The 23,627-nt window shown below is 44.8% G+C and overlaps 2 protein-coding genes and 3 non-coding genes across 5 annotated transcripts in view; 4 read left to right on the forward strand and 1 right to left on the reverse strand.

Annotated features, from left to right (window-relative positions):
* RAD51C (RAD51 paralog C) lies at nucleotides 1-18,195 on the reverse strand. Its single transcript, XM_054394390.1, has 10 exons — nucleotides 18,078-18,195; nucleotides 16,608-16,866; nucleotides 16,197-16,363; nucleotides 15,078-15,211; nucleotides 12,203-12,334; nucleotides 9,394-9,460; nucleotides 6,511-6,571; nucleotides 3,826-3,931; nucleotides 302-335; nucleotides 1-59 (listed from the first exon to the last, which is right to left on the reverse strand). Exons 1-10 carry the CDS (start codon nucleotides 18,193-18,195, stop codon nucleotides 1-3), a joined length of 1,137 nt encoding a protein of 378 aa, XP_054250365.1.
* Nucleotides 18,196-18,796: 601 nt separating this feature from the next.
* The window catches only part of TEX14 (testis expressed 14, intercellular bridge forming factor), a 32,208-nt gene continuing 27,377 nt past the window's right edge, over nucleotides 18,797-23,627 (forward strand). The window contains exon 1 of the mRNA XM_054394530.1: nucleotides 18,797-18,932. Coding sequence (XP_054250505.1) covers nucleotides 18,797-18,932 — 136 coding nt within the window. The remainder of the gene's footprint in view (nucleotides 18,933-23,627) is intronic.
* LOC128977129 (small nucleolar RNA U3) lies at nucleotides 19,801-20,016 on the forward strand. The gene has a single exon (XR_008489411.1). It is a non-coding gene; the product is annotated as a small nucleolar RNA U3 (small nucleolar RNA).
* Nucleotides 21,826-22,041, forward strand: LOC128977115 (small nucleolar RNA U3). Its single transcript, XR_008489398.1, has one exon. It is a non-coding gene; the product is annotated as a small nucleolar RNA U3 (small nucleolar RNA).
* Nucleotides 23,048-23,263, forward strand: LOC128977127 (small nucleolar RNA U3). Its single transcript, XR_008489409.1, has one exon. It is a non-coding gene; the product is annotated as a small nucleolar RNA U3 (small nucleolar RNA).

Consider the following 23,627-nt stretch of genomic DNA (forward strand, 5'->3'; position numbering starts at 1 on the left):
TCAGTATCTTGTGCATTCTGAGTGACAGCTGGAGGCTGCACATCTCGGAAGCCATGAGGCTGTAACATATAAGCAAAATCATATGATAACACTTCAGTGGATATAAAGCATGAGTAACTGGTTCCCCAGAAGATCAGAATAAGGCATGATCCTGTCCTTTATTTTAGATGGGCATCTACAGAATATTTATAAACCACGCTAAGCTCAGAAGTGCAAAAGCTTATCAACATACATGCCAACAATGTCTCATTTTTTTAAAGATACTTTATTTTCACTAACCAAGCTATCATTTTCATTTTACCACTAATAACCTCTATGGCTAGGAAGCACTGTTCCTCTGTAAATTAATTTATGTTGCCTATTTAAATATATTAAAAGCCAAATCCTTCAGCCCTTATTCAAGCTCCCAGAGAAGCAAGGAGATGACTGGATTAATTGTCTCAGTCATTTTCAGAAGCAAAACTGTGAGTTCTAAAACCTAGGTTATTTTTGTTTCATGTATCTACTTAATGAACTGAAAACCTCAATGAGACATTGTAAGAGAACAGCAGATCTGAATCAGTCTCTAGACTGCAAAGCTTGTCCCAGCATAGTAATTTATGGGACATAATGGAATGAGAACCTTTTAACTGCCAAAAACTAAATGTAGAAGTGAAAACTAGATGCTGCTGCTCAGGAGAGAGCTTAAAGTGATCTATTTGGCTTTGTCCCATTTGTATTTTCTGCTACCTTAGCTCCCACTGTAATGATTTTGGAAGATTTAAAATATGAAAGATCTGGAAAATCGTTAGCTAATGTCATCACTGCAGATGAAGACACTGAGATGTGAAGCCTGCAACTGTCTGCCTTCCCATCTCCAGGCAAATGCTGTGCAGGGAGCACTGCCGACAGCTCAGTGAAGACCCACTGCAGTGCAGACTGTAGAGAGGAAAAGGGGTTAATCAGAAAAAGAAATTGCTTTGGGGATCCCAAATGCTCAGGTAGAGACAACTTGAGGATGAAAGCCCTTCGGCAAAGCTGACATTTTAGGTTGGTGCAGTATGAAAAAGCAGGTAGAATTATTGTCAGACAGGGGACTTTTCTAAAATGCCAGCGTGTCCCACACTGAGATCAATCCAAAACAAAACCCAAGCAGAATGTTTTGCTTAAGTCTCCCATCTCTGTATTTCTATTTCTAAATGCCTCACCTCACACAGCCTGCTATGTTTTTAAAGATACAAACAGCAAGAGGTGCCACAAGGGCAGCATTTGTGCAGTCCCTCTGCTATTATAAGCAACTCAAGTGTTATTCTAAATAGTGTAATGGGGAATCTTCAAGTTTAGTGTTTCACTGCTGCTCGCATCTAATCTCGGCCATTTCCCTTAGGCACAAAGGTGGAGCTGTAGCCAAGAATCCACTTAATCCAGCATGCTAGACTCCCAGGGAAAGCATTCCAACAGTTCTAATGGACAGAACATGATAAAACAGGCTGCTTAGTATGGATGTTTTGCACTTAGTTAAAGACACGTACCCTCTGGGCATAGTGCCCCGAAAAAAAGGAAAATTTGTGTGTATTTATGAAGCTTGTTAGTGGATTTTGGATGGGGTGAACATGGCTAATGGAACCAAGGACCTACAAAGCTCAGATAGTCTACGGTCATTTTGAATTGTTCTTTTAGGAAAATAATGCTTTGCTGTGAGGATGCCAGAGCACTGAACAGGCTACCCAGACAGGCTCTGGAGTCTCCTTCTCTGGAGAGATTCCAAACCCACCTGGACATGATCCTGGGCAACGTGATCTAGGTGACCCTGATGACCTTGCTTTAGCAGAAGGTTTGGACTTGATCTACATAGATCCCTTTCAACACCCACCATGCTGGGATTCTGTGATTTAACATCTTCTGGTGTCTACAGACTGCATCAAGATTGACAAAGGTAGATGAGCAATATTCTTATTGCTAGACTGGCAGACCCTCCACAGTACAGGGAGATACAATTCCTACCCAGAATATAGGTCCTGGGTCTCTTGTCTTTCACAATGAAATAATCAGGTCACCTTACTCAGGAAATTTAGGTGAATCGGAGGATCTCCTTACTCCCTTGTGCATAAATCAACTGACATTTCTATACTCTGCATTTAAGAATGAATCCTTATCAGCCTGTGAAAGAAGCAGCTCGTGTTCCACAGCTTCCACACTGGCTCAGAGTGGTGGGAAAGGACACAGCTGAAAAAGAGCTAGAGCCTGGTCACCACGTTACACATTTCTCCATCAGCTTACAGGCTGAACAGGCAGTTTGTGAATGGTACCAAATTTCTAATTTGCAGAAGCCTAAATATCTTTGAGGATCTATGCTGGAGGAATTTATTGTATTTTTAATTATCCTTTTTTTCTTAAATGCTGGTTATACATAGATGTGCTAGATCAGATTTGGAAACATCCAACAAGCATTTACATCTTTCAATTTGAGTGTAGAGATGAGAATGAGAAATGATAACAGCAGACTGTTACCATCAGACCTGAATTTCATGAAAGAAACAGGGATAATACATTTTAACTTAAAGAAACCGTCTGCTGGAGCAGCTCAAAAGGATTAAGGGAAAAAACACAGGGATAATCTCAACGTTTTAATCTTTGATTAGGATGCATTCTCAACTGTATTTCAAGATTGTGTGAATTCATGCAGATGACAGCATAGCTGTTTTATAATGCACATAATACTGAAAGGAAAAGCACTTAAATTGTCCAAGATAAAATCCATCTGTTTGTCAGCTGGAGAGAAAGGGCTGCACACTCATCACATGATGCAAACAGCCTTGGGATGCAGTCCCACTTACCCTTCCAGTCTTTACAGTACTAAAAGTATATGTTTTGGGTTTTTTTGTTTTGTTTTGTTTTTCAAGATTTCTTCTGTCCAGGTGAATACATTCAGGTTTGAGAAAATATCTGATTTTTGTTCAACACTTTGAAGATCTCATGGCAGCATTAAAATCTGCAGGAAATGCTATGGCAACGTGTTTCCATGAGGACACATAGCAAATAGTTATGGCATGTACCTATGTATCTGACATTTCAAGATGTAAGAGTCGAGTGCTGGGGGTTTTTGATCCTAAATACAGCTTAGGCAGTATGTATTCTCATTAAGATGTATCTAAGCATTCCACAAAAGAAAATAATCACAGGGATGAATAAGGACTCCAGGCCATAAACCGGAAGCTCCTCATATGAATGTGACAGAAGAGAAAAACGTGTATATATTGGCTGACCAGAGTGTCAGTGGTAGGACAGAGCTATGAAAGAGATAAATACAACTAGGTTATATCAGGCAATGCACTTAAAGCAGAGACTTGGAAATAGGTATGGCACAAAGTACTAGTGAGGCTTCTGGAATACCATGTATGATTCTGGTCACCCTTGTCCTGAAAAGATAAATTCAGCTGGAACAGAGGCAAAGAGCCACTTGGGAAAAAGTAACCTACCTGGCGAGGGAGAAAACAGCTTGGCTTGCTCAGGTCTCCCAGAATGAAGGCTGAGAGAGAGCCTGATTGCTCTCTCTAATTGCACTTAGGCCAAAAGTTAACATCAAGGGCAGATAAAATAAGCAGTACTAGCACAAAAACAGATGGGGATAGGCTGCCTGCAAATTTGATCTGGAAATCTAAATGTTTCCACTTGAGGAGGACCAACATATTGGGTCATTGTTCTAAAGAGAAAAGGTGCAAAATACTCATAAACCAGGAGATACCCCAGTACTGCTGGTTACCTTCAGAAGGCAATGAAAGGCAATACTGAGAACGCAAATATCCTTCTCAGGTTTGTCTGTTAGCTGTAAAGGAATTTTCAGACAATTTTGTCCCATCTCTGTACCTCCATCCCCAAAGAAATACTAACTGTGATGTGATAGGGTATGGTTGACTCCTTCTGACTTGGGGATTTGTACAACGTTGCCAACCTGGAAACAAAACCCAGATAATTATTAGTGAATACAGTAATAAAAATTCCAAGTAACCAAATAACCAGACCCAACTTTTCCACAGTCATAGAGTAGGTGACCAGTGGAATTCTTATGTATTTTCATATAGGTGATTTAAACTGGGGATGTCAAATTCCCATCCTTACATAGTCTGCCAGCTCCAATTCAGTGCAGACTTACTTAAAAGAGGGAGTGTTGGCCTTGTTTCATCACAGCATTTGATCACATTTTTTAATCAATATACATTATTAATTGATTCCAAATGTCACTTTCTTAAAATGCAAACAAAAAAAGGTTTTGAGCACAACTCTTTCTTACTCCATTAAGCAATCATTTGTTCAAAGTTGGGAGATGGTTGAATTCAATGATATGAGAGGTCTTTTCCAACTGAAATGATTCTATGGTTCTGTATCCCCCCCCAAGAATTCAAATGCTTCTAGTGAAGATTTTTCTAGAGATTCCACAAGCCTGTCAATATAACCTAGTGGATAGAGAAGGAGAATAAGATATTCTATTTCTGAGCCTGACCTTGCCACTGACATACAGCATCACCTTGAGAAAATAATTTCCCTTGTATTTCTCCTCTAACAGTTCCTTGATGTTGTGCATTTAGACTCTAGGCAATGCACCATGATTTGTGCTTATACAGCACCTAGCCCCATAGATACTTGCATAACATGGACAGGAGGTTGCAGAGCAGCTCAAAAGCAAGGGAGTTAAACCAGTCCCACAGCTGCTAGTCTGCACCGTGCCCACCTCCCCAAAACCAACACTTACATAAAGCCAATACAGAAAGTGTTCTCTCTGTATCAAGACACCCTGCTGAAGATCCTGTTAATTATTTTTGGGTTTTTTTTGACTCCCCGAGGTGCCATTCTATTAGAGAGCACGTAATTACAGCCTGAGGAACACTGCCACTTCATATTAGCTACACAGGGAATTCCTCAGAACATTTAAGTGGTGGGTTATACTTTACAAAATAGCCTAAATCTGAAGCTGCAGAAGCCATGCTTTTACAATTGCTCAGCTAGAGCTCTGCTCTGTGCCTCTAACTCAACAGAACCCTTCCTCACAGCAGTGAGAACCCTTATAATTAAGCTCTGACATTTTCAGTAGTAGAAGGAAAGAGACAGGTATCATATTTGGCCAAAACACAATTTAAGGGGAAAAAAAAAAAGAATAAAAGTCAAATGGATTCTCAAATCTTTGTGCCTCAGTAACCTAATACAAACCCAACAAAACCATAATGGATCACCAGGTATAGGGAGTCTGTGTAAAAATGCAACAGAATCCAGCTACTTCTGATTATTTTAGAGAAAAGCAACTGAAATTGCTGTGCTTCTCCAGACCCTGCTCCGTATTAGCTGCATATTTAGCACAGTAAATAAAACCTGTTTGTCTCTCTTTGGCTTGCTTTCTGGAACCTGTATCCCCAGCCTTCCTAGCTGTGTAGCAGAAGAAAAAAGCTTCTTACTTTTGATACATAAAATTTAACTTTTGTTCACTCTGCAATCATTATGTTGATGCGACTTCTGTCTTATAAAAGCTGTTAACTAATCAGTGATGTTAATTTAATTCCAAATTAAACAGCTTGCCATAATCATTCTGCCTGGCCTTCAAACTTAGAATTTAAAAAACTCCCCAAGAAATTGTCACTGCATTTCTCTTTCAAGTTTAGCAAGCAAAACTATGCCCAGCAACATCCCAGTTGCATTTTTGTTCGCTGTTTGCAGAAGATTAGGGAACTGAAGCAAGGCTTCTTAATCTCAAGTTGCTGCATTGTGCTACTATATAAAAGACCAGGAAAGAGAAGTGAGCTTGCAATATAGCAAAGCAGGAAACAGAAAAGATCTTGTTGCAACAGTCAACTCCATACTGTTTTCAGAAGGGTCATCCTTCACTCCTTTGGGCTTCTAAAACCACCCCCACTAGGTGCTGTGGAAGCTATGCCTTGCTTTGCCTTGGGAGCAAATGCAGATCTCTACCTCTTCAGTCACTTGCTATCTGTATAGATGTCCAGTTCTGGAAAACCATCCTGCTGCCTTCAGAAGCAGAAGGGTCCAACAGCTGCCAGTGAGGCTTAGGGGTCAGTAAGGCCTATGGTCTGTCCTCCTGAGAATCACTGTCTAGGTGTAAAAGCCTTCTCTGGCATCTTTGGCTTTGTACAGATTGGGACCTAAAAGACTGAAGCAAAGAAATTCTACTTTCTGCTTATGAAATACAGATAGCAAAACCAATACCTATGTAGCCACCAGATCCTAAATTCTTAAGTCTGAGCAACTGCCATTAGGAGATGAGCCATGGCATCTTGTCAGGAAGAAGGGACAGCACTGCAGCAAGCTCACCATGGAGAGGAGGAGCATGACAGCTCAGCCCACACTGGCTTAGGCTCAACTAAAAAGCTCTTCTTGAGCATCAGTAGCCTGGCACATAGCAGACCAAGGGCAGAAATCAAATACAAATCCCTGCTTGGCCAGTAAGGCCAGTCTGAAAAAGATCCCCAAATGTCACACTTGTCAGCATTACTGTGGACCTTACTGGTCTACATTTGCACTTACCTCTGACTGTTGTCCCAGTGAAAGATTAAACGGACAGTAGCAGCATGTCCCCAGCTTTCTCCTGGGTGACACAAAATTACAAGGCATTTATTTATCTCTGGTAACAGCAGCAGCAGCAGTAAACTGAACTGAAATTAGAGCAGTCTTCCAAAAAGCCCCCTCTGACTAAAACATAGCTACCTTTCTTGCAGGAATGAATCACACCTTTTTCACGTGTGCAAGGATTTCACCTCTAGCTCATCAAATATAGTGAGGCAAGGAATAACCCCTGCACTCAGTGTGTCTTATAGACACCTGCATGTGGCCCTTCCATATTTGTAGAAGGATTTTTTGCAGACCTAATAAAGGACAGGTACTAGGCAAATCTTGAAAACAGAGGCAGCATGAAGGAAAGATTTTTCTAATTGCTACTGAAGAAGTCTAGTAAGTATGTCTAAATCCTACTCCAAAATTGCAATATTCTGTCTTTCAGGCATAATTATGAGTAAACATCACTCCCTTTGGGATACAACCTTTGGGAGAAAGTCAATGATTATTAAGGGCCCCTGAAGCAGTCTTCTGCTTCTGACAGCAAGATGCAAAAGAACACAACCAAAAGCAAAGGATGGTGGAAAGAGAGAAGGAAGTTTGGATTGTTATTCTAAGGCAGAGAAAACTGTTTTAGTTCTCACCTGAGCACAAGCTCAGTCAATTTATAGACAGTTTTACTGGGTGTTCTCCTCTGTTTATCCCAGAAGACAGTCAGTAGTCCAAAGACGGATTGCATTTTAAAACAGTCATTCTGGTTAAGTGCTGCAAGCCTTCCCTATTCACAGCTCTCTAACTTCTGATTAATTTCCATCATGTCACCAGCCCCACATGCCCCATGTACTCTGGCATTCATTACAGCTCAGAGAAGAAAAAAAAAAAAAAGTTTCCAATCTAATGAAGACCTAGACCCTCCAGGCATCTTGCCAGACGTTGCTCCACTATATCTAAGTTGAGATTAAAGGCTTTGGCTATCAGATATGCTCCAGAGTCAGAGATCAAAACACATTTCACAATGGCTACAAATTCCACACCAGAATGTTTCCAACCATATCAAACATGAGAGAAAAATGTGACCGTAAAACGAGGTATTTCTGAGTTAAACTGACTGTAGATTAATATTTGACCTCCTTTCTAAATATATCCAACAGAAATGTCTAGGAACACCCAGCTTAGTTATCACTGGTGGGAAAGCAAGCTGTCCCCTTCATAAAGCTCTTGACATAATACCTTTCAGCATCTGTGCTTTTTCCCCCCATAATTAAGAACTTCTCTTCTGCTAGGAAGCTGAATAAGAGTTTAGAGATTAATGCTCTTGTGAAATCTTAGAAAAGGCTGTTTCTAAAGCTTACCAATCAGTGGGGAAAAAAATCTATTTAGGGGAGGCAATAGGATTGATTTGACTTGGGTTTTGCTGCTGAATCCCCTCCCTCAATAGTTCCTTTGGCTGCATCCAACCATGGAGGAGCATGAGGTTCTTTAGCCTTTACGATTAGACTGTTGAAATAATGTCCCTTCAGAGTGGGTCATAAAAATCACCTTGTAATCCACCAGCTCAATACTTGCACTGAGTCTGTGGAATGAATTCACATCAAAATGAGAACAGCTTTGTACCACTCTGAAATGCTCAACTTGAGATATTGCTGTTTAGGATGAGGGGAATATCTCTTAGCTTATGTATTTTGTGCCAACTGGCACAAAGTTTCCTTTTTGCAAGAGTACAAACTACTTACTTTAACAGTACCATGTGGCTACACAGTCTGGTGAGAGTCACAATCAGTTTATGGTCAAATGAAATGTTTGTGAAAGAAAAGATGTGCAAGGCAATACACAGTATCTCTGAATTACAACCCACTCTGAATGTCTCCACATCATTTACTGTCCCTGTGACTCAATAAACACAACAGCTCTCCAGCAATGCTGGCTATTGAAAAAAGACCAAATCTATTAACTTTAATTGAGTTTGTAGCCAGAAAGGCTGCCAAAAAGAATACATCAGAAAGCAATAGGCAAACATGACAGAAAGGGTCAGATACTGCAAGCTGGGTCTTTATCTGCACACACAACTCAAAATTCCACATTCTTCACATTCTCAAAGGAGACAGTCTGTATTTATTTGGTTTATCTCACATCTATGCCAAATGCTTCACTGCCTGGTCAGACTCTGAGGACATCTTCACCTTCGTACTGTCCCCTTCTTCTCCCTGCCCTCCAGAGCACAATTATTATTTAGTTCGCAGAAACTGAAGCTGTGGACAGGGAATCTGTGCCCTTTAAGTGCACCATAAAATAAATAGAAAGTTACATGCTGAAATAAAATTTAAACACTGAGCTTTTTCTTCATTTGTCAAAAATCTCTGCTTCAGAAGAACCATTCTGTTTTCCCCTCTGACCACAGGAGAAAAGCCTGGAAAATACACTTAAACTCATTATGGGCTGGCTGTAGCTGAGGATCCCACCTAGAGCTCCCCTGTACATCATCACTGTAGAGAGTTCCAGCTATGCAGTAAATCTGGCACGCCTTTGCAAGCAATTAATGGAATGTGCTCATGTGTAATGGCAAAATAAACAATTTCAACTGTTTTGGAGAGGCACTCAGAGAATTTAGGAAACTGAGGCACTGTTTGAGGTGTGCAACCATCAAGCTGTGTTCTTCTGTTAGTGCTTTAACCTGTTCATCACCACATTCTTGCTAGAGGAATGCCAGCAATTCCACATGGCTCTAGTAGTTTCACCATGGAGTCTGCTACAGGGCAAAAATTCAGCAATTTCATTTTCTTTGTATATGATGTCAAAAGAAAGGAAGTCATATGTATGAAGATAACTACATTTTCAGCTCACAAGCTAAACACCTACCTAAAGCAGGTACCAATGTGGACTGGCTCTGTCCAATCCTTGTTGTCATTTGGTTTGTCAGAACTACCTAAAAAAAAAAAAAAAAAAAGGAAACAAAAGGACAAGAAAATCTCCAGAAAAGAAGCATAGTGGTGGGAAAATAGCTTTTCTCAAGTTACTCAGGCAAAACTCTTGCCAACTGTAATGAAGCTTTTATGTTAACAAGAAGAAACTGTAAAGGTGCCTCATCTTTCCTCAACAGCCAAAATAAGAGAACCCTACAGAACAGATTTTCAATTTGCATAGAAGGTAGATTTCTTTCATTCAAAGACTTCAAAGAAACCTCAATTTCCCCCTTCCCAATGAATGCAAACCCTCCACAACTTGTACATTGCACCACATTTCTACTAAATACTGTTTGGATCTGTATTTAGATGCATGTGACTTGTACTAGCCCTCTCTGAAGAGAAAGATTTCAGTCACTGTGGTATAAATGAACTTGGTGGTGCTGCTCAAAACATGCATAAGCCTAAGTGATTAACAGAATTTCTGCACCTTGCAGTCTAAAAATGCGCAAGTGGGTACAACACAAAGCAGAATGAAAGTGAACAGACAGAGCGGGGGAGTGTTTTCGCAGCATGAAGCACTTGTAGGAGGTTCACAGACAGTCTAGGTTAGATCCCTGGTAGAAGTGGGGGTGGGTGAGACAGCAAAGAGCCAGGAATATTAATTTCAAAGTTCATTAAAAATGAAAAATAAAAATTTGTACCTATCTGAAACCCTGAGGGTTTTCATTGTTTGACATGCTTGTAAGATTCTTGCTTGAGCGGTTAGGGAAGTGTGCTAGAGCAAGCAATTCCACTGAGCACACAGCGAAACATTTACATAGCTGAAAACCCCAAGACACACATTGCATATTTTAGAGAAGTAACTCATCATCTGTGGATGGTAACAGCCCCAGATAGGCTTTCCATCTCACTCCTGGAGAAGGGCTGGTCTGGGCATCCTAGCACAACCCACCGAGTTCAGCTTTAGAAACTGAGGGAACTTACTTCCTACCATATTAGAGCGTTCAGACTGCCCAGCTGCACTGCCCAGCAAGCAACCTCTGGCACTCAAGCCAAATTTATGCTGCCTGTGAGCTGCAAGGAACTAACTCAAAGAGGGCTACTCTGAGCTAAATAATTTCTGAAGCTCAGTGTTTATTTAGCAAGTGTTTGTACTAAACTGCTTGCTTGTTCAATAGAAAGAAGTTACGTGTGTTTCCCTTGACCAAAGAAATAAAGACTATACAATGCCAGCTGCTCCTGCTCAAGGTCACCAGGTACCAAATTTATGAGTGAAAGCACTCAGCAAACTGGAGCCTGTGCAAACCAGGCACTCATAGAACTTTCATCTCCCTTGGTGCCCACACCAGCGGGCAGAAGCTTGGTAATTCACATCAGGGCAGCCAAGAGGGCATGCTTAGAGAAGCCAGCCCAATCGCCCAGGCCAGGCTCTCTGCTCCTTCCCTTGCTGCAGCTATTAGTGGAAGCAGGGGCAGAGGCTTATTTTTAGCAGTCAGGAACAAAGGCCAATTGTGCCAGAGAGTGGCAGGTGACAAGGCTGCAAGTCACCTGGAAACAGTTACAGGCACAAGCACCATTTTGAGGCTGGGTAAGCTCTAGTTCCTGAGCAAAGCTTTTCTGCTGCAGAAGACCTGCCAAAACAACTTCTGGAACAGATGCAGCTTCTGAGTGCCATCTGCTGGCTACGAAGCCACGGATCTGCTGGCCTCCATATTGGCGCAAATGATGGAGAAACAATGCCCAGGAAGGAAGAGATGGGTTTCCATGGATGCCAAAAGAGCAAGCCAAACCAGCAGATAAAGTGGGTTTTCCTCCACTAAGACAGTACTTTATTTTGAAATGAAGAGTGGAAAGTTATGTCGGAACCACTAAATATTCTGCTGTATTTTAACGAGTGAGCCCAATCACCAAAGGATCATTCTTTGTCCAAGCACTTCATGAGAAAAGCTGATGTGAACCAGCAGGACAAATGGATATGCTGCCACTTCATTAGGATCCACAGGATGCTTCTTATGCAAATGTTACTTGTTTTAGCCAGTCAAGACATTTTTCACCTAAACAGTTTTGCCTGTGCGATCCGTTTCTATTCACTGAGCAAACTAGCAAACAGGAAGGCAGAAGCCATTCCACCCCCTCTACTCTGCCCTGGTGAGACCACACCTGGAATACCATGTCAAATTTTGGGTTCCCCAATTCAAGAGAGACAGGGATCTCCTGGAGAGAGTCCAACAGAGCTACAATGATGAATAAGGGACTTGAACATCTCTCCTATGACAAAAGACTGAGAGACCTGGGGCTGTTTAGTCTGGAGAAGAGAAGGCTGAAGGCGTATCTTATCACTGTCTATCAATATATGAGGGGTGGGTGTCAAATGAAGGTGCCAGGCTCTTTTTGGTGGTGCCCAGTGATAGGACAAAGAACAATGGGTACAAGCTGAAACACAGGAGGTTCTACCTCAACATGAGGAGACCCCTTTTTTATGGGGTGAGGGTGTCAGGGCCCTGGACCAGGCCACCCAGAATGGTTGTGGAGTCTCCTTCTCTGGAGACTTTCACAACTCACCTAGATGTGTTCCTGTGTGACCTGCCCTGAGTGATGCTGCTTTGGCAGGGGGATCTCTGGAGGTCCCTTCAAACCCCTAACATTCTGTGATTCTGTGATTTTGCTATTTGTGGACAATCACAAATCATATTTGCTTAATCCTTTGTGATGTAGTTATACCAAAGTCACAGCTTTGTGATTCAAGCCTGCCCCAGACTTACTGCAGATTTATGATCGTTGGCAATGATGATCAACTGCTGTGCCAGGCCGTTCAAAAGCCTGGTTCGAAGGGAGAGGTCCTCAAAGTCATGGCGAAAAGGAAATGCAATTCCATCAACTACCACCAGCCGGACCTCAATGGAAAGGAAAAGGAGAAACTACTATTATTATCATCCTACAAATGAATGACAAAGAGCAGTAAGGCCTCTTTTTAAGTGCACTGGAATGCTTTATATAAGGTGATGGCAATCTTTTATTTCCTACTCAGATATGCATGAGAGCGTAACACCTATTGTCTGTGTCTGTATATTGGAAACAGACAGCACTCTACATGAGCACAGAGTGAAGAGCCTCAAGGTCCCCACACACTTGCTAAGTGCAGTGCTGCATTATGCATAGACACCAGCTCAGACCATAGTTGCACTAGCTTAAAGAAAACGCTGCACTAAGCTCTCCCATTAGTTAATGCATCACAGAGCTGCCCTTCTGACTGCTCCCAGTTTCAGATCTCCCTCATTTACAGCTAGCTGACTTATCTCTGCAGCACCTGGTACAGAATATGAAATAAAAAAGGTGGGCTGAAAGCCTTGCAGAAGAGAAGCTGGAGGGAAAAAAATCTAAAACCAACTTTAAACATGAGAATTATACTTCAATCAACTCTCCATGAACCCTAATTTATTTCAATTTATTTCACCTTCTCCCTTGAAAATGAAATCCAAACCAAAATTAGAATACATGCTGTCTGTAGTCACTGTTAAGACAACTCATCTGATTCTCAGGCTTACATTAGTGATCTAGCTCAGAAACATGGATTTTAACAGCTGCTTAAAGATATTCCAGACACTGTGCGGTGGAGCTAAGCATCTATCTTGCCAGAACATGTTTGCTTTGCTGAATTATTTCTTCTGTAGCAATCATGAGCTGAAGGTAGAGCACAATGCTGCTGCTGGCTCATTGCCCTCAAGAACACTGTCTAAACGTTAGTTTGGGAATTTTGATTTATTTTTACTGCATTTGTTGTAGCTGTTTTGATGGTGCAAGTTTGTCTGAAATACAGAAGGAAGATGGATCATCTTACAGCATCTGCATGTTCAGATGTCACTCAGATCCTAGCTATCTACAAGTTCTAGCATTAATGCACAAGATAACAAATTGGAAACAATGCAAGAAAAGTGAGTATCTGTGCTACTGATTTAAATCATCACTGGGAACTTTCTTTGTGACTAGAACATACAAACCTGCAGCAAACATCACTCTGTGAAATGGCCCAGGGCCTCCAAATGAAAAACAATCTCAATTTGTAAAAGAATATTAAATAAGTTAGAATTAAAAGAAGATATTCTTCTCTTTCCTCATTTTTCCTCCTTCCTGCAAGTTCTTTTCTTTCAGGCTGTACATCTTTCTCTTACATAATTTTCTGACTTCAGGAGCAATCAGTTTAACAGTATAAACATGACTCACACTAGAAAGGAATGTATACATAGTTGTATAACTTGCCTATCAGAATAATATGTCCAGGTAGGATGCAATTTAATTTATTTTCTCCCAGTTGCACTTGTTATAAAACAGCCAACAAGTAGACCTAAAGTATTCAAAAGTAGGTCACACAGAGAAAGTAACACTTGGCTTCTCCATGTCAGTTTGTCTCTCCTAGGCCGCCTTGAAGAATTAGGTTTATTATAACAAGAATATTTTCTACTGTAGTCTTTCTCATATTATTAACAAGATCTCAAACTAATTCATATTGCCAAATGACATTCTCTACAACTACATCTCTCTCAAAAAAACCCTAAAACCTGACAGTTTCCCATGGTCCCAGTCTGAGCTCCAGGTCTCCACAGGGGGATCAGACTAATTTTAATGAGATCTGGACTGCAATGAGCAATCTGTCAAGTCACTTATAGCCTGGCCAAGGAATCACCAGGTCTTGCAGTTCTCCTGCAACCTTCAGTATTTCAGGCTCCAGGCCAAGCACAGATAATCAGCACAGATGGTACCAGAGAGCTGCAGCCCAGTGTAACTGTGCTAATGAAGCCATGTACTTTCCACAAGAGCAAACACGACAGGGCACCGTTAGTACCTGGCAGAGAAAGGGAGATACCAGACTACACTAAGCAAAAGTAAGACTCCCATCTGTGCTTTCAAGAACAGCTTCCAAAAATGGAAATGATATGCAAAAGACAATCTAGCTAAACAACACTGATTTGTGCTGTTAGAATGGGGAACAAGTCACCTTCCCCAAATCCCATTAGGGAAGGATCCGCTGTGCAGAATCTAGAAATCTGGAAGGGAGGAGGTGAAAGTCTGCCTTACAATGGCATTTCACAAGACACTAGGTACTGGGGAACTTTTTGGCTATAGTCCACCCAAGAGTCAAGCTGCAGGCTCTGGTTGCTTGTAGCAACAGATGATGTACTAGAAAGAAGGAGAAGAGTGACTTTCTGGATGCCAAGATGGTGCAGGATACTTCTGATCCTCAGTGATCAGCTGGGATCAAAAAGAAATGGCACTAAGCCCCTCCAATCCCCCTGCATCATGGTCACCACACATGCCTGACTCAGAGACTCTCTTGTTTTGTGATTCCTCATAACTCTGTGCTTACAGAAAAGTAACAACATGAGGCAACACAGACCCAGTATCCTCACCTCAAAGTGGAGATTCAGGATGATAGCAGCAGTGGTAGCAAAATACTCTCAGGAGTAACTGGGATGGGAATGATAAAGCAAGTAAGTTTTACCTTTGCAATGCATCACTGTCAAGCTGGTGAGGTACCAAGGTGCTACTCATGTTACTCTTACTGTAACAGATGAATATCCCTGGAAAATCTTTAGTGTGAAGATGAGTGGTATCTTCTAGTAAGTCTGCAATAACCCTTACCTTTGAATGATCTGAAAGAAAGTCTGGCAGGAGGTAGACCTGTGCAAGAAGCTCTGTGTAGTCATGGCAACGAAAGTAATATATGTGAGAAAGGATACTTTCGAGAGAGAAAGTCTCCATAGCTTTCAGATGATCTGAAATCAAACAAATAGATGAGTAAATGAGTCAGAAGTGTGTACTAGCATTAGTGCTACTTTCATCATTCTACCAAACTACGCTTTCCACATATAGCAACAGCAAAACCCCCAGAAACAGTCAAGGTAAAGAGTGTGGGAAACATACCTTCCATCTGCCTTGAAAGTCAAGAAGGTGGTGAGCAGATGCTGTCTCAGCATTTGCACATAGATACACTGGAGTCTCCAAGGGAGTGCTCCAAAAATGAAAAATTTCTTTCTGCAGAATGAACTTTTCCAGTAAATCACTTTCAAGCCAGAACAGCACCACACCACCACAGGATAACAGTGACTATTCATCATCCATTGTTTAAAGTGCAGGCAGTAGCCCATTTAATATGGTGTCCTTTAACCTCTGTTTGAACAGAAGTTTGCTACATAAAGTACTCTAAGAGTAACACAGAAATTGTGTCAGTATCCCCAAGACACTGATGACTTATGGAACAAAGCTCTTTATTAAATGCCTCTTGACTACATTGACCTTATGAAGGAGCTGAATTCCAGCCACAATTTTACAACGTAGGGCTTCAGCAGCAACACTGCCTTAAGATTCTGCCATTCCTCTTCCTTTTCCCCAGCTGTTCTTCAGGCCCCTGTGTTGCAGAGCATTATCCCTCAGCTTTGCTGACAGAGATGTTTGGGTTTTGCTGTAAAGTTGATCATTATGCTGCTAAAAATCAGCAAATGCCAAAACAAACCCATGCCTAACCCCCCCAAATCATCAGGTAGAAAACGAATGATTCTTAAAGTAGATGAGCTCAGTCTGCAACATGGTTCCACATAGTGACATAGTTCAGGGCACAATACACACAGGTGGGAATATACGGCTGGCAGCAAGAACTCCTTGAGCCAGCACTGCTGCTGAAACCTCCTAAGTGTAAAGCTGCAGCCTACAAGACCCTTGTTTCAGTCAGACCCCTCTCTAGCCAGAAAGAAAGTAACATACCTTCTTCTTGGTGAGCTTCAGCAATGAGCTGGCAGTGCTGCACACAGGCAGTGGCAATATCCACTACTCTGTCTACCATGAAACTTCCTTCAGTGTCAATGAACACAGCTTCTCCAGCTACACCCCCAAAGCATTCAGGGATCTGTACATCTACTGCCAATTGCATACTGCCATGGGAAACAGAAAAAAGGAGAAATCTTTACATCTCAAATATCTCCCCTCCCAGCTCACTCCTGAAGCGATAGTTCTGTTGAAGAACACAGGGAACAGGATGCAGTGCAGCCATTATCATGATTGTATTTACAGTGCTGTAGGAGAAGCAGAGACTGAAGTCATGACAACAAGAAAATAGTGGAACTTGACAAGAAAGGTGATTCTCAGTTGCACAAAAGTAATTTACAAGTAAAATACCATAGCTGTGTTTTCCCCACGCCAGGCGCTCCACAGATCTCAGTGATTTTTGTTATCTGGACACCACCTCCCAGAATATTGTCTAGTGCTGAACAAAAGGTGATGATGAAGCCCTGAGCTTGCTCTTCTTCCAGAAGTTCCAGTGCTGTGCACTTTCTGGTGGTGCCTGATCCCCCAGTAGTCCTTGGTGCATCCCCATGACATTCCTGCCTCACAAGCTGCAATGCTTCCAGTGCTTCTTCTTTGGAGATCCCAATTTCTAGAAGAGCCAAAACCATGTAACACCACCTTGTTTTTATAAGCAATGATTTATTTAAAGTATGAAGAGAAAGTTCAACTTGTTTGAGAGAACCTGATCATTCTGCAGTGTCACACACAAATATTCATCCTTTAACAATGTACAGCTCTGGAACCAATGGTGTGATTTTCAAAAGAACTGGGAGCAATGCTGCCCTGCATTCAGAATTCAGGTGCCAGTACGCTACCTGCAAATAAAAACCCAACACTGCTGTTGCTAGATGTGGGTGAAACCTGGCAGAGCAGTTCAGCTGTTCTGCTCTGAGTGTTCTACCCCATACTAACATTATTTGAAGCAAATAAGGTCCTGTGAAGAAGTCAGGTTGTGGACTAGTAAGTGACACTGACACCTACTGATCATGCTCTGAATTCTCGGGGTACTCTAGGGCTGTTGGGCATCTTACACATCATTTCCAGATTTGAAATACAGACTAAGGAAGAGATGTGAGATACCTGCAAATATCACTACGTGTCTCTGCACACAGCTCTGCCAGGAAGGAGCTGCTTCACTTTGATCTTCAAGGCAAAACTATTACCACATCTTATCATAAATAATAAAACTACTGATAATCAAACTTGTGACACACTTCTTACAATGCCTGTGCAAATCTTAGCTTCTTGAAAGAGGCAGCTTTCTGAAAATAAGTTTATTTTGCTTAAAGCATCTACAGCTGGGGAAAAGGAATGAAGAGATGGAATCCCCTGGGGTTTCTTTTTCTGTATCCTATTTACATCTATCAGTGATCTTGTTTCAGAATCTGGTTTGACTTTTGTTTGCTTGTTCGGTTGCTTTGGTTGTTTTTGGTCTTGTTTTGTCTTTTGGCAGGGGGTGGGGTGTTTATGCTTAGGCACATGTGATATTTACCGATTATCACCAGCTATTTACTTTGCCCACTTCTGAAAGTTCCCCTGAGGTCCCAGTGACATCTCTCAGGAGAGCTGCTACTTCAGCCTCACCTGCCCAACGCGGTATCCCATCAGCCACTGAATTATGTGCACCTTGTCCTCACTAACAAGCTACTACAAAAATTTCGCGGGAGGGGAAGGCTTAGGGAAGGGCTGCCAGGACAGACCTGCTCGAACTGGGGACGCGACCGGGGTAAAGGGCCTGCGGGGACCAGTGCCGCAGGGACGGACCCCGGCAGTGGGAGGGACCCATCCCCGCGTCGGTACCTTTGCTCAGTCCGCAGGGACCAGTCTCCAGCAGCTCCTGCGCCGTCTGGAAGCCAGCGGCGACAAGCCGAGCCCGGAGCGCAGGAGCCAGCGGCAAACTGCCCACGTCCCGCTGCATGCCGCCGGGCCGCTCTAGGCCGCGACAAGCCCCGCCTCCCCCGCCAGAGGGAACCGCCCCTCGTGGGCGCGCGAGAACGGAGCTGATGGCGGCGCATGCGCAGCGCGAGTGGCAGCGCGGGAGCAGGAGCGCGTGGGACGGCTGTTAGGGTAGCGCCGAGGCCGAGGCAGGTGAGGCTAGGTTGTGACTGAGGCTGGCGTGGGGCCATTGGCCATGCGAGGGGGGCAGAACGGTCAAAGGGTGCAAGGCCTGAGCATGCCTCACCAAGGAACGATGATGTTTGTGCCCTGTTTCAGCCACTCAGAATGGCCTGCGCACCTGACAGGCTGTAGGGGTGTTTGTATCATCCCTTCGTTGTCACCTCTCCCTTTGCTTTCCTGGGGACAGGGTTTCCTTCATTGGGACCACTGCAGCCTCTCAGCTTGTCTCAGCCAAAGAGAAGTTGCTTTGACTGCCCATCTTGGGATTTGACTGGAGAGAACCACCATAGCTGATTCTATCAGATGCTAAAGGTTTGGAAGGCAAGAAGTGCTTTGAGCTATGGCATTTAGTAGCTTCATTGCGTTTTTTTACCTTTCTTTAGTTCTGTTGTGGATAGAAGATGGCTCATGTTGTTCCACTACCAATTCCCTGCCCAGTCCAGCTTGGAAGTATAAAGGGTGACTCCATGGAAGCGGAGCTGCATGAGTATGTCAGGCAAGGAAACTATGTCAAAGTGAAGAAGCTTCTGAAAAAAGGTAAAAGTTAAGTTTAGACTAAAGTCCTAGCAGAAAAGTTTTAATTTTCCTGTATATTTTTGGTTAAAAATAGTGCACTGTCCGTACAATTCGGATTTGTTAGTGAAATATATTTTTAAAAATTAAGTATAGTTGGCATTTTCTGTAAGTGGCACTAAATTATTGAATAAAAAACAATAGATGAAAATAAATAGAAAACTAAGCTTTTAGTTGTCAGGTGATGACTGAGGTACTGTAAAAATAAAATGCTGAAAGTCTGCTTTAGGAGTATACTCATTAACTGGGATTTTAAGCTTAATACTGATACAAAACACTTAAGTTATGGTTCAGATAATGATATTTTTGACACCTGGATTTTTAACGACCTAAGAGCAAGGAATTTTGTAAAAGAAACCTGGCATTTGTTGTAGCTCTGTGTCGTGTTTACTGTCAAGAAGATCAGTACCATGTACTGTCCTAGAGCCGTTCTGCACAGCACTGCTGACTGGTTGTACAAGCTGGTGGCTGCTCGAGAGCTGTGTGCAGGGTAACGGGCGCTGCACCGCGGCCGGGTTGGCGCCGGGGTCCTGTAGAAGGAGCTGTGGGCGGGGCGCTGCGAGAGGCGGAGCCCGGGGGAGCTGCCTCCGCGAGAGCGAGCCTCTGATTGACCGCTGAGGCAGAATAGGCAGATGAGGGGGCGTGGCCCCCTTGGCCCCCCCGCGCGGCCCTCCCGTGGGTCGCACTGGGCCGTGGTCGCGCATAACGCTGCTGCCGTACCGGGGGCTGAGTGGGGTCGGGGGGGATCCGCGGTCTGTGCCCTTAGTTGCGGTGTCCATGTGCTTAGGGCGGGGCGGGGCGGTAGCGGCCGCGGCGCGGTAGTGTGGAAGTTAAGACTATACTTTCAGGGATCATTTCTGTAGTTGGTCACTAGAGGAGAGTGATCTTTCCTGATCGGCGTCACAAACCACGAGGAGGAGAGAGGTGCTCTCTTCTGAGCGCGAAGCGGGCGGGCGACGCTGTTTGTGCAGGAGCCTCTTGCCATTGATGACCGTTCCCAGTTCTGCTTTTTGCAGAGGTGGGAGGGAGAGAGCACTGGCTGAGTGGTTTTGTGATCTGCTGCTTTTTTTAATTGTGGTTCCAAAAATAGATGATGGAATGATTGGGGTGGAAGGGACCATTCGGGACCATTCCAGCTTCTCTGGTTCGACTGCCGTGCGGTGGGTAGGGACATCTTCAACTAGAGCAGCTTGCTCAGTTTGAGTGACAACAAATGCCTTGAAAGTTTGTTAGCAGTAGGGGGCGTGTCTGTTTTAGTTATCACCCAGTGCTCGCCTTGAGAAGGGGAGTCCGGAAGAGGAATGGACACTTGCGGGCTGAAATGTAAAGAGATTCAATAAAATAAAAATTAAAAACTAAATACTGATATCAAGTACATTGTACTTAGTCCATGTAGTGCTGGTGAGCCGTGTGCTCCCAGCAGTGAATGCTGGATGTCAGGCACTGTGAACGCCACAGCTCCAGCGACAGCACGATGGTTACAGCAAATGGGAGAGGAGGCTTTGGAGCAGGATGATGGGTGAGACCATGCAGGAATGGCGACCATTGAGGAGAACAGACTGTCACCAGCAACTTCCCAATTTATAGGGAGTGTGATGTTTATGGTAGGGGATACTTCTCTTGGCCATGTCAGGTCAGCTGCTCAAGATTTTGTTCTTCCTGGCTTTAGCACCTGGCTATCTGGAAACTACTAAAGGCTGTGATGCTATGGAGACACACATGCATACCATGGCTGGCCATGAATAAAAGCAAAATGTCTTCTCAAACATCAGGTACTGCAATGCTCTAAACCCCACAGCTTTCCTGAGTAGAAAATGGATTCTGTGATTCTGTCCCAGCAAAAACGGGTAGTAAGATAGGTGATGGTATTCTTGAGCCATCTGTTCTGTAGAGCAATGTGACTTGGTGGATGCAGTGGAGTTATTTCTTGATGAACAGTGTCCATCAAAAAGCAACTAAGGAGAAACTCTTGTGTTTCATGACATGTTGTATGAGTCTGTGTTGCTCAGGCCTAACCTGGAGCACAGTAAATATTTGATCAGGGTCTGACAGGTGTTAGGGAGAAACTGCTTGAAGTTGTTCTTCTTATGGTGTGAAATGCTGTGGAAGATGCAATAGGTCAGGTTGGTTCCTGAAGCCACAAGGTGTCTTCTGGAGTCTGGGACTAGGAGAAACTGAGCAGTCGCTGTGGTGTGGAAGTCCTTGGTGTTCAGGCCGGATCCAGAGATTTAAATGACAGTGTTAATTACAGTGGTAGTCTGGGCTGTTCTAGTCGGTAGGTGAGAGCATGTATCAAGCGCGGGGTCTCGGTAGCCGCTGGAAGGCAGCACATCCCCTTTCAGGCTGCCTGGCCTCTGCTCTGATGACAGGAGCACGGACCGCGGCGCTCGTCTCTTCTGTTGTGTCATGAAAACTGTCACAGCCCAGGATCGGGTGGGTGGAGCCCCGGTGCGGGGCAATTCACTGGCGGACCCGTCATGGCACAGGTTGAGGACGGGCCGCGAGCACCGGGGCGCCGTACGGTAGGGACAGCGAGCGGGGCGGGGCCGGGCGGAGCGCATTGGCGTCCCGTGTGGAGAGGAGCGGAGGCGGAGCCGCGCGGCTGCTGAGTGAGAGCGGCGCGTCTGGTTGGTCCGCTGAGGCAGAAAATGCAGATGAGGGGGCGTGACACCGTTAGCCTCTCAGCGCGGACCTCCCGTGGGTCGCGGGCCAGGTGCGTGGGTTGTAGATCCTGCTGCCGCCGCGGCGGAGGCTGGGGGGTGTGCGAGGGCTCTAGGTCCGTCCTGTTGATTGCTGTGTCCGTGTGCTAAAGGGCAGTGCATGGCAGTGGGACCGGCGGCGCGGGACTAGTACCGGTAAGACTATACTTTCAGGGATCATTTCTGTAGTTGGTCACTAGAGGAGAGTGATCTTTCCTGATCGGCGTCACAAACCACGAGGAGGAGAGAGGTGCTCTCTCCTGAGCGCGAAGCGGGTGAGAGGCGCTGCTTGTGCAGGAGCCTCTCGCCATTGATGACCGTTCCCAGTTCTGCTTAATGCGGAGCTGGGAGGGAGAGAGCACGGGCTGAGTGGTTTTGTGGCTGCCCTTTTTTTTAATCGTGGTTCAAAAGCAGGCCAATGTAGGGGTGTAGAAAGAGGTCCCTTGCCGCAGTCGCCTGCGGGTAATCATGGTAAAGTAGAACACTGAAACTCTTGGTCCCTACCTCGTCCCAGGCTCCTCTGGATTTTGGGTAGCAGTGACACTTCCACAGGCGGGACAGAGGAACGGGGGATTAGCCAGGAGGGTTTAAGTTCTCATGTCCAGAAGGGTGGAGTTAAGCGTTCAGTGGAAATAAATGCAGGTGAAGTTTGCTAGTGCCTGGGTGTGTTGGGCGATGGTGTTCCCGACCCGTCTGTTCTGTAGGGCAGGGTGACAAAGTACTGCTTCAAAGCGCCAGGCAGGACTCGAACGAAGCTGCCCGTTGTTGGTGCAAAAAGCGGAGGCTTTTCTATGAGCTGGAACTTGTGTGTGGCTGTGCAGCCCTGGGACGTGGAGTCTCTCGGACTCTGCAGAAGTCACCGTTTGAGGATGGTGCCAGGAGCTGACCGAGCTGTAGGCCCATGAGCCCGGTCGTGATGTGCTGTGCTGCCGCCAGGGCCCGATTCCTGCTCTCAGGGAGACGCGAGCCGTAGGCACCGCTGCTATCCAGCCCGAGATCGGGTGGTAGAAGCCCCGACTCTGGGAACCTGTCCTGGCGAGGGTGGAGGACGAGCCGCAGGACGGGAGCTGCGTGTGACCCGGAGCCGGCCCGGGGCGGTGCCACGTGTGGTGAGGAGCGGAAGCAGTGCCGTGAGCTGAGAGCCGCGCGTCTGATTGGTCCAGTCAGCAAGAACATGCAAATATACGGGCGTGTCCCCCTTGCACCCCCGCGCGGCCCTCTCGTGGGTCGCACAGGGCCGTGGTCACGGATCACGCTGCTGCCGTACCGGGGATGCTGGGTGGGATCAAGGGTGTCCACGGTCTGTGCCCTTAGTTGCGGTGTCCATGTGCTAAGGGCGGGACGGGGCGGTAGCGGCCGCGGCGCGGTAGTGTGGAAGTTAAGACTATACTTTCAGGGATCATTTCTGTAGTTGGTCACTAGAGGAGAGTGATCTTTCCTGATCGGCGTCACAAACCACGAGGAGGAGAGAGGTGCTCTCTTCTGAGCGCGAAGCGGGTGAGAGGTGCTGCTTGTGCAGGAGCCTCTCGCCATTGATGACCGTTCCCAGTTCTGCTTTTTGCAGAGGTGGGAGGGAGAGAGCACTGGCTGAGTGGTTTTGTGATCCGCTGCTTTTTTTAATTGTGGTTCCAAAAATAGATGATGGAATGATTGAGGTGGAAGGGACCATTCGGGACCATTCCAGCTTCTCTGGTTCGACTGCCGTGCGGTGGGTAGGGACATCTTCGACTAGAGCAGCTTGCTCAGAGGTCCATCCCGCCTGATCTGGAATGGTTCTGGGGATGGGGCATTTACCAGTTTTCTGGGCGCTTAGGGCCAGTGTCTCACCGTCCTCAATATCAAAAATTTCTTCTTCCTCTCTAAGCTTGTTCTTCCACTTCTAGTTTAAAAGCATCCCCCCTTGTCCTGGCACAACAAGTGCTGCTATAAAGTGTGTCCCCAGCTTTCTGATAGGCCTCTT

The sequence above is a fragment of the Indicator indicator genome, chromosome 30 (assembly GCF_027791375.1).
Source record: "Indicator indicator isolate 239-I01 chromosome 30, UM_Iind_1.1, whole genome shotgun sequence".
NCBI classification, from domain to species: domain Eukaryota; kingdom Metazoa; phylum Chordata; class Aves; order Piciformes; family Indicatoridae; genus Indicator; species Indicator indicator.